Genomic DNA, 10,609 nt, shown 5'->3' with positions numbered 1-10,609 from the left:
GGAGGGAGGGAGGGAGGAAGGAAGGAAGGAAGGAAGGAAGGAAAGGAGGGAGGGAGGGAGGGAGGAAGGAAGGAAAGAGAAGGAAGGAAGGAAGGATGGAAGGAAGGAAGGAAGGAAAGAGAGAGAGAGAGAGGGAGGGAGGGAGGGAAGGAAGAATCTGAATGATGAATTGAGAACACTTAAAATTATTCATGTGGAAGAACCACTCTGAGCTCAGGAGCCCTCCATCTGAACTTTAATGTAGACCAGAGTAAGCCAGTGCAGGCTGCATTTGAGGGGAGTGGTCTTCTTAAAGGGCTGTCTTTTTTTTTTTTTTTTTTTTTTTTTTTTGAGACCGAGTCTTGCTCTGTCACACCAGGCCAGTTTGTACGCACATTTGTATGTTTTAAATTGTGCACTATTCTGAGTGGAGTAATGGAATCCTGTGCCGCCCAGGCTCCGTCCCACCAGGGACCGAATCGTGCCTGTGTCCAGTGTCTCCACGCTGTAGACGGTCCCGCTTATGAGTCAGTAGTTCAAGTCACCTGGATCTTACTTCATAATGATCCCGAAACAGGAGTAGTGACGCTGACATATTGTTATAATTGAATTTGATAATTAGTTACTGTTAATCTCTTACTGCACCTAATTTAGAAGTTAAACTTCATTACAGGTATGTATAGGGGAAAAAAGAGTGTATACAGTCGGCGCTCATATCTGTGGGCTTTGCATCCCTCAGACTGAAAACATTTGGAGGGTCAGGCGCGGTGGCTCATGCCTGTAATTCCAGCACTTTGGGAGGCTGAGGTGGGAGGATCACCAGAGGTCAGGGGTTCGAGACCAGCCCGGACAACATGGAGAAACCCCATCTCTAACAAAAATACAAAAATTAGCTGGGCCTGGTGGTGAGTGCCTGTAGTCCCAGCTACTCAGGAGGCTGAGGCAGGAGAATCTCTTAAACTCGAGAGGCAGAGGTTACAGTGAGCCGAGATTGTGCCAGGGCACAATCTGACTCTGACAAAAGAAAAGAGAAAAAAGTAAGGAAAGAAAGAAAGAAGGAAGGGAGGGAGGGAGGGAGGGAGGGAGGAAGGAAGGAAGGAAGGAAGGAAGCAAGGAAGGAAGGAAGGAAGGAAGGGCAAAAAAGAAAAAAGTAAGAGAGAAAGAAAGAGAAAGAAAGAAAGAAGGAAAGAAAAAGAAAGAAAGAAAGAAAGAAAGAAAGAAAGAAAGAAAGAAGGGAGGGAGGGGGGGAGGGAGGAAAGAAAGAGAGAAAGAGAAAAGAGGCCGGGCACAGTGGCTCATGCCTGTAATCCCAGCACTTTGGGAGGCCGAGGTGGGTGGATCACGAGGTCAGGAGATCAAGACCATCCTGGCTAACATGGTGAAACCCCGTCTCTACTAAAACCACAAAAAAATTAGCCGGGCCTAGTGGTGGGCACCTGTAGTCCCAGCTGCTTGGGAGGCTGAGGCAGGAGAATGGCGTGAACCCAGGAGGTGGAGCTTGCAGTGAGCTGAGATTGTGCCACTGCCATCCAGGCTGGGTGACAGAGCAAGACTCCATCTCAAAAAAAAAAAAAAAAAAAAGAAAAGAAAAAAAAAGAGAAAACATTTAGGGAAAAAAAAAAAACTGGGTCTGTACTGAACATGTACAGATTATTTTTTCTTGTAATTATTCCCTAAGCAGCACAGTATGATAACTATTTACATGGCATTACATTTTATTAGGTATTGTAAGTAATCTAGAGATGATTTAGGGGACCTGGGAGGACGTGCATAGGTTATTTGCAAATACTATGCCATTTCATATCAGGGACTTGAGCATTCTCAGATTTTGGTATCCGAGGGAGGTCCTGGAACCAGTCCCCTCAGATACCAAGGGACGCCTGTATAGGGTTCAGTACTATCTGCAGTTTCAGGCATTCGGTGGGGTTTTGGAACCTGTCCCCTGTGGATAAGGAGGGACTACTGTATTATTGTCATTACCTTAAAAGACTTAATTATGGTCTTAATGTCCCAGTCCTTTTCTATCTTCCCATTAATGGGATGATTTTCTAGTCCAGTGCTAGGAGCCACTGTCATGCTGAGAAAAGGCCCTTCCTTAGGGTGTGGCCAGGGTCTTCTCTTGAGAGGCCGGGTCTGGTGGAACCCACACAGGGCCATTCACCTTGTTTCTGAAGACAGCCTGTTAGGGAGCTGGGTGTGGTGGTTCATGCCTGTAATCCCAGCACTTTGGGAGGCCAAAGCAGGCAGATCACTTGAGGTCCAGAATTCTAGACCAGCCAGGCCAACATGGGGAAACCCCGTCTCTACTAAAAATACAAAAATTAGTTGGGTGTGGTGGCGCAGGCCTGTAGTCCCAGCTACTCAAGAGGCTGAGGCAGGAGAATCATCGCTTGAATCCGGGAGGCGGAAGTCGTAGTGAGCCAAGATCGCGCCACTGCACTCCAGCCTGGTAACAGAGCGAGACTCCATCTCAAAAAAAACAAAAAACAAACAAACAAACAAAAACATACAAACTGTGTATCCCTGGAATTTAATATTTTGAGACGAGGGTGACTGCAGGTAACCGAGTTATGGAAAGTGAAACTTTGGATAAGTAAGGTCTAATCTAGCAGATGACAGTCACTGTTTGCTGTGACAGGCACTTTACACGCATCATCTTCTCCGTCCTCACGCCAGACACAGGAGGTGGGAATCATGAGGAGAGGTGAGGCGGGGTCCCCTGGCTCACCCACGGTCATTCAGCGAGGAAGCCGTGGGTCACCCACCTACGAAGCTGTGAGGCTGGCCCCAAACCCTGTACTCAGCCACGGAGACGTGTGTCCCCTAGGCAGCAGGCTGATTTTGAGAAACCCCATATCTTATTTTAATTTGACTTTTCACTCCCCATCGCACCAGCCTTGACCAACCTCACACCCAGACTGAATCCCCATAATCACTTCCTGCTGGGACTCCTCCGCTTCCAACCATCTCATCTCAACCTTCCTCTGCTCCATCCCAGGGCTGTGAGATGGTACAAACTCACTGTAAGGAAAAGCCCAGTCCACACCATGGCCTCCAAGGCTCCAGGAGCTGGCCTCTCTGACTCTGCCTCCTCCCTGCCCATCCCACGGTGCCTTAAACATCCCAGGCCTGCTGCCAGCCCCACACCTTCACAGGGGCTGTTCCCTCTGCCCGGAACAAGCTTCCTCACGTGGCACCTTGAAGTCTTTGCTCAGATGTCATCACCTTCACTGCACCCACCCTTACCCCCACCCCTCCCCACCCTGTTCTCTCTCTGTCTTGGCACCATCCACCTTCCCAGGTGACCCGTGTTCCTCATTCACTGTTATCTCCCTCGTTACGATGAGGCTCTAGGTGAGCAGGGATCCTTGTTTCCTTCTCTAATTGTGCCTGGCACAAAGGAGGCACTCAACAAGTATGTAAAGTGAATGAGTGACTTTTTAACCTCTCTTGGGATCTGTCCTTGACTCCCCATCATCCCTCTATGCTAGGAGCTGGAAAGCCAAGATGAAAGCTCAGTTCAGCTGATAGATCTTGCCAATGATGGGCAGACTTTCACCCTAGAAGCTGGATGAGCCATTCCTTGTTTGGCCAGGACAGATGTGGACAGAGACCCACAGGGTTTGCATGCATGAAGGGTTGCAGATCCAGACGGCTGGATCGTCTGGGTTGCAGTCCCATCCTCACCCCAGTGTGAATGGCTGCCGGTAGCAGCAAAGTACCACACACTGCAGGCTAAAACAACAGCAATTGATTATCTCACAGCCCTGGAGGCTACAAGTCTGAGGTCAAGGTGTCCACATCATTGGTTCCTTCTGAGGCTAGGAGGGAACCACTGTCCCAGGCCTCTCGCCTGGCTGTTGGGCATTTGCTGGCACCCCTCAGCAGTCCTTGGCTTGTGGAAGCATCACCCATCTGCCTCCATCTTCACACCACCTTCTCCCTGTGTCTCTTTACAGGGCCTCCTTTATAAGAGGGCACCCGTCATAGTGGATTAGGGCCCAACCCCAATAGTCTCATTTTACCCCTATAAAGACCCTATTTCCAAATAAACTCACATGCTGAGGTCCTGGGTGTTAGGACTTCAACATATCCTTTGGAAGAGATCTTTTGGACATAATTCACCCTCTAACATCACCTACGTATTTCTTTGTCGTACCTAGATCATGGGAGTCAAGAAATAAGGAAAGAAAAGGACTGGGCTCGGTGGCCCATTCCTGTAATCCCAACACTTTGGGAGGCTGAGGTAGGAGGATCACTTGAGCTCAGAAGTGCAAGATCAGCCCGGGCAATAAAGTGAAATCCCATCTCTATAATAATTTTTTTTTTTTCTAGAAAGGTAAGAACAATGCCTTGGAGAGCAAATTAAGTACAATTAAGGATCTTCTAACCCTGATTGCCTTTTTGCAAAGCAATTGGACATGTCTTACGGGGAGAGGAAACCCCATATTCTAGGTACATTAGATCAGCATTTAGCTTTTTTCAAAGTCATCCACTGCACTCATGAGTACCTCCTAGGAAAGACTAGTTATAAATACTATAATTGTATATAATTGAACTCAAATTTTCACAAAACAGTCTGCACCCCTACTGTGACTGATACACTCAGATAATTTATACCTATAAGATTTAGTTCCATTTCCTTCTTATAAAAGAGTAACTGCTGGCCGGGCATGGTGGCTTACGCCTATAATCCCAGCACTTTGGGAGGCCGAGGCAGACAGATCACCTGAGGTCAGGAGTTAGAGACCAGCCTGGCCAATATAGAAAAACCCCATCTCTACTAAAAATACAAAAATTAGCTGGGCATGGTGGTGGGTGCCTGTAATTCCAGCTACTCGAGAGGCTGAGGCAGGAGAATGGCTTGAACCTGGGAGGCCGAGGTTGCAGTGAGCTGAGATCGTGCCATTGCACTCCAGCCTGGGCGACAAGAGTGAGACTCCATCTCAAAAAACAATTAAAAAAAGTAATTAATTAAAAATAAAAGACTAGCTGCAGTTCATGATATTGAGTTTGATACCCACGGATGGTGTCTACTTAGATTTTGAAAACTATTCTCGAGTCTGCCTTCTAATGACCAGCTCTGGAGCTTCACTGCTCCCCCCAGGGAAGTGCAAATTGCTTTAGAGAACAGGAGGCCAATGGGAGGGGCACAGAGTTTAGGGCTAGTTACAGTGCGGGAATGGCGGGAATTAGCCCCAACGGAGAATGAGAATAAACTGCAAGACTCAGTGTCATGGCAAAACTTTGTGACACTCACACCCCCCAGGCTCCTGTTTTCAAGGCTACATTTGTGTGGACACAGCTGGCTAAAATTCGTCTCTCTTGACCCCACCCCCACCCCCACCCCCAGCCATGTGAGGCTCAGGCCTCAAATAGAAAGACTCCTGGAAGACAGGGGGAGGGAACCAGGTCTTGGCATTTCAAGGCACAGTTTTAATAGTTTTTAATTCCTTTCCCCATTGTGTACATCCAGTCCAGTGGCGTCTTTTATACACGATAAACGCTTATCAATGCGCTCGGCATGTCAGTGTGCACAGCACATACATCACAACGAGGGTCGGCACCTGTATAAAACTACAGATTCTGAAAACAGTGGCACATACAGGAACCTTGAATCCCCATCGCAGCAATAGGAAAACAGTATTTTAAAGGGACAGTTACGTCCTTACAGGCATCCCACATAATTTGTTGAAGAAATATCTGTAAGCAGTGGTCAAGGGTGATTAAACCTAAGACATGTTAATTCCTGACAATCTGATTGGGCTCTGAGACAAGAAATCTCATAATAATTTAAGGCATTTAAGACAATCATGGTTTGTCACTAGGTGAATACATTAAAATCCAGAAAGTCCACAGATGATCCCGCCACAGCCCCCTCCCGACGCCAAACAGCATGGAGACCTGCAAACAGCGTCTTTCCTCAACACTCCTGGAGCCTAGGGTGTGGTTTAAAACTTAAAAACATTTTATTGCATTGTAGGAACAGCAGTTTAAGATGTGTGGTCCTGTCTCAGTGGCTTTGCAAGTGTCTTCTTTCTTCCAGGCCTTGGTTAAGAATAGTATTTTAAGTCGATGATTTGCATTCGAACAAAGAGTTTTCAAAAGGAATGTGAAAGACAAAAACTCCAATCAGATTTTCCAGTCTTGCTGTCTGTAGACTCCCATAAAGTTAATTCGGGAGACAGTTCAGAAACATCCTAGGAGAGTATTAAAGTCTTGAGGAAACATTCGGAGCATTTCTGGTAGCAAGCTAAGGTCATTTTGTATAAACTCTAAAAAGTCATTCATTAAAATTAAATGTTTGCCATCACCTCGGAACTTTTTTTAAACATCACCGACCCTGCCTCTTCCACGGTTGCTTCAACGACAGGGGTTACATTTGTAAAATATATAAAGAAAAATATAAGGTTACTTGGTGACCATATAGTGCATGTAACAGCTGTCTGCAAATATTTTCACCATGATCACCCTTACTAAAAGTAAATCACAGGGTAAAGATAGCTCAAACGTGACAAGGTTCGAATAGGACGCACCGACGCTATCTGCAATCCTTTTTGGCTACATATGGAAAAAAAAAAGCCACTTGGGATGGCATACTCCTGCACCGGGTCTGAGCTTTCTGCAGGTTTCACCGGGGGGTTTCAGGGCTTGTGAGGTAGATGTTAAACGCACTTAAGCAGGGAATGCATCAGAAAGCAGCAGGCTCCTCCACGCAAACACTGCACCAATTGTTTTGTACAATTACAAGGACATTTCACTTAAAAATAATAGCTAGCTCTAGCCCGAAGCTCCCTAAGCACAGGGAAGCCCGTTTTGAGGGGGGTTTGATGGTTTGTTTTAAAAAACATATTCTATCACACCATCAGAAGCATCTGCCATCACAAATTATTTTTCGTCACTAGGGTTTTGTTTGTGATTGCAAACACACCATCTTGTCCATTTCTAGCCTTCCGGTGGGATATCAATTCCTCTCCATGGAATTTATGAAAGAGCTTCGTCCTTTCCCCAATGGTCACAGCGATGGGGGCTGTCGCTGATCCAAAAAAGGCAAACAGGAGTTTATAAAGTTGTCCAAGGGTCTCTCCCATCTGGTAGATCGAGGAAGATTGACTACAGGAAAGTTCAAAGGTCAGTCTTGGCAGATCTAAAAACGGAGTGGCAGCGAGGACGTTGACACCGCACTTTCTGTGCCCGAAGTAAACCGATATGTCCCGATTAATAGCAACAGGGCACAAAGGGAGCGGGCCTCTGAGGATGCTCGCAGAGAGCCAAGCCCGGGAGCTCCCTGAACTGGCTTCTGAAGCCTCAGGCAGGCCTTTCCAGACACAGAGATGCTCCACGCCATACTACAGGGGTTGACATCGGAATCCAATGTCACCTTTTTTTTTTTTTTTTTTTAAACACAGAATAGCAGCACACTCGTGACAACTTTTGACAAGTTAAAGAAATCCAGTGGTAAGATTCTCTGTTGCACCAGAAAAGTCAGAGTTGGTTTTTTGTTTTTGGTTTTGTCTTTTTTTCCCCCCAGAAAATTAAAAAACACACCCGCAGAACTATAAATAATTTGGTGGCAATATATACACATTTAAATAATTAATTTAAATATCTTACACCTACTCTTGCATTAAACTCTTCATCCGAAGAAAGTGCACGAAGGTGGCCCTCGGCACTCCCCTCCGGGGGGCTTCCCGAGGCTGAGGCAAGGGTCCTCCGGAGGGTCACAGCCTGGGGAGGAAGTGGGTGACCTTCATGGTGGGCGACACTCGATTCCCCTTCTTGGTCTTCCCATTCTTGCTCAGGGCGATGAACATGCCCGGGTATTTGTAGGACTCGTAGGCATTATAGTTGTTGGGAAGGAGAATCTCCTTGAACTTGCACTCATCAGTGAAGAAGGGCTGGAGCAAAGCAGGGCAGTGTCAGGGCTGGGGCACCTCTTGGGCAAGGTACCCAGCCTGAGGCCAGGGGTCAGAACCCCCTTCTGTCCCAGACCCCACCCTGGGCTGAGATGTGTCTCCTGCACAGTTAGGGTGTCAAGACCCTCACAGGGTGAGAAGGGGGCATGGCCAGCCCACAACAGCTGGTGCTCTCACCACTTGCCCTGCACCTAGCAGCCAGGGAATTCATCCCCTTCGTGTCCAGCCTCAAGCCGGCAGTTCCAACGCTGAGACTCACCACTCTGGACTAGAGAAGAGAAGGGCTCTCAACAGCGCCCTTTCCTCGGGCTGGGAGGGGCCCACTCAGGGATGGCAGGAACCTCATTGTTCCTGCCTTGGGGCTGCTTCCTTTGTCTGGGCAGCCCTGCCGGTCCCGTGACCCGGTGACCCTGCCACCCCTCCAAGACCCAGGCACAGGTGGGGCTGGAGAAGCCACGATCCTGCCAGCCATGTCCGCTGTTCCCCAACTAGGTACCTGGCCAGACCCCTGCGGTACTCACCGAGCCATAGAGCTTGCCCTTGCTGCTCATGGCCACGAAGAACCGGCTGGCCACGCCGAAGATGCTCACCACGCCCCGCTCCACCGGCGAGAGCTCCAGCAGGCCTGGGGGCGGGGCGCAGGTCATTGCGGGGCAGGTGACCCCTGGCCCACTCCGCCCCTCGGCCTGTTCGCCTCCGGGCACCCTATTTCTGGGGTGGGATTGGTGATAAAAGGCCCGGGGTTCCCGGCGCAGCCGCCCCCAAGGGCCTCCGGAGCCCAAGCTTGCGCTAGCTCAGATTAGCTTGCCTGCGTAGGGGACCTCCGGCGGCCGCACCCAGTCCCACATCTTCAGAAGCGAGCCCACCCCAGCGGTTCCCCAGCCTGGCCCAGGCCGGGGCGCGTGTCTCGGGCCCCCTGTGGCTGCACCGCGCGCCCTGTGCCCACGGGCGAAGGCGATGGAATTCGGCGCCTGGAGCCCGAGCTTCCGAAGGCGGGAGGCGGGGCCCGGCCTCAGGGGTTGCGCTGGGCTGCCGGAACCAAGAGTGTGCGTCCCCAGCCCCGCGTCAGAAGGCACCGGAGCCCGAGTCCGCCCCGGTTCCCAGGGCCCGCGAGCAGGTGCCCCCCTGAGGCCTCAGCGTGTGACTGAGCGCGTTGGCCGGGGTGGCCGTTGCCCTCCGCCCCCGCCCCTTCCCGCCCGGCCGCGCCACTCACTGTCGCGGGTGTCAGCGTGCGCGCCGCCGATGCGGCCGTCGGGGAGCGCCTGAAGGTGGAAGCCGATGCCCACGTTGCAGTAGAGCCGCCGCAGCCGCTTGATGCCCAGCAGGTAGTCGCCGGCGCCGCTCTGGACGGCCGCCTCCTTGGGCTGCGCTGCCACCGGCAGGCGCGCCAACGAGCGCGCCACCAGGCTCTCCCAGCGGCGCTCCAGCTCGGCCTCCAGCGTGCCGTTGGGTGCGGTGGGTGCGGCGGCGCCTCCTCGGCCGGCCCAGGGCGCTAGCAAGGCCAGCAGGACCGCCGGGAGCAGCGCCGCCGCGGCAGTCCCGGGCCCCGACATCCCGGCCCGAGGGCCGTGCGTCCGTCAGGCGGTCCGTGCGCCCGGGAAGCTGGGGGGCAGAGCTGCGCCTGTGGCGGCCCGCGGGAGCGCACAGCCGAGCTCGTGCGGGAATGCGTAGCCGAGGAGGAGCGGGAGGCGAGCGACGGGGCCCCCGGGCGCCGGGCGCTACCCCGGCTGCATGGAGCGGCGAGCCGGGCGTAAAGCGCGCGGCTGGAGCTGGGACCCTGCGGAGCAGTGCGCGCCTCCCTGCGCGCCAGGCCCGCCCGAGGCCGAGCCGCTATATATATAGCCCGGGGCCCCCTCCTACTCGCCCGCTCCCGCGGGGGGCCGTTCGCGTTCGCCTGGGCGCCCGGGGCGCTGTGGCGTTCGCGGCTGGTCGCAGGCCGCCTGCCAATCAGGGCCGGGGGAGGGGAGGAGGCCGGGGACTAGCGCCGCCAGTGCCACCTGGAGGGACCCCGGCCCCCACCCTTGGCTCCGCCCGGCCCACGGACCTGTTCGTCCCGCCCCTTGCGGCTCCTACACTTCTGCTTTTCAGCCAGTTTTGCCTCTTGCACTTTGTCCCTGCCTGTCCCAGTCCCCGTCTCCTTCTCTGCTCCGGACCTCTTGGCGCAGCCCTAACTCGGGCACCCTAGGCTCCTAGTGGGCGCAGAAGCCAGCGGCTGCTGCCTGCCCTTCGCCTTTGGGAGGCTCACGGCAACTTGGTTTCTTTGCTGGGGCCTTGAGGACCGGCCTGGGAAGGAGGGGTGGGTAAGAGCAGTAAGCCACACCGGGGCCTGACTGGGCAAGGGAGGGCCTTTTGGCTACAGGCGGGAGGGAGGCCACCCCCACCCCCTAGGTCTTGACCCCACAGGCTTGGCGCGTTTCTGGGCTGGCGTTCTGAATACCTAGTGGAGGTCCATCTGAGCCAAAGGGCAAGGTGGCAGAGATGCACCCAGGGAAGCCTGGTCCTGCACCCCCTACACATACACCCCTCCATGAAAGGACAGGTGGCAGGGCACAGGGCCAGAGGGGATATTCACCATCCCCTCTCCTCTGATTCCACAGCAGAAATATCCATGCACCATAGCCAGAGCCCCCAGTCTAGGGGGGACCCAGGCCAGGCCTCTGGAAGGCTCCCCTCTCTGACTCATGGTTCTACCTCCCACTGTGCCTGTTATGGCC

The 10,609-nt window shown here is 52.6% G+C and overlaps 1 protein-coding gene across 1 annotated transcript; it reads right to left on the bottom strand.

Moving 5' to 3' along the window:
- Positions 1 to 5,394: 5,394 nt before the first annotated feature.
- FGF4 (fibroblast growth factor 4) lies at positions 5,395 to 9,767 on the bottom strand. The gene is made up of 3 exons (XM_025357745.1): positions 9,109 to 9,767; positions 8,417 to 8,520; positions 5,395 to 7,877 (listed from the first exon to the last, which is right to left on the bottom strand). Exons 1-3 carry the CDS (start codon positions 9,446 to 9,448, stop codon positions 7,701 to 7,703), a joined length of 621 nt encoding a protein of 206 aa, XP_025213530.1. The 5' UTR covers positions 9,449 to 9,767; the 3' UTR covers positions 5,395 to 7,700.
- Positions 9,768 to 10,609: the final 842 nt, after the last annotated feature.

This window comes from Theropithecus gelada, chromosome 14, assembly GCF_003255815.1.
Source record: "Theropithecus gelada isolate Dixy chromosome 14, Tgel_1.0, whole genome shotgun sequence".
Taxonomy (NCBI): Eukaryota; Metazoa; Chordata; class Mammalia; order Primates; family Cercopithecidae; genus Theropithecus; species Theropithecus gelada.
The sequence above is the reverse complement of the archived record's forward strand: the minus strand, read 5'-3'. Positions and strand labels throughout refer to the sequence as shown.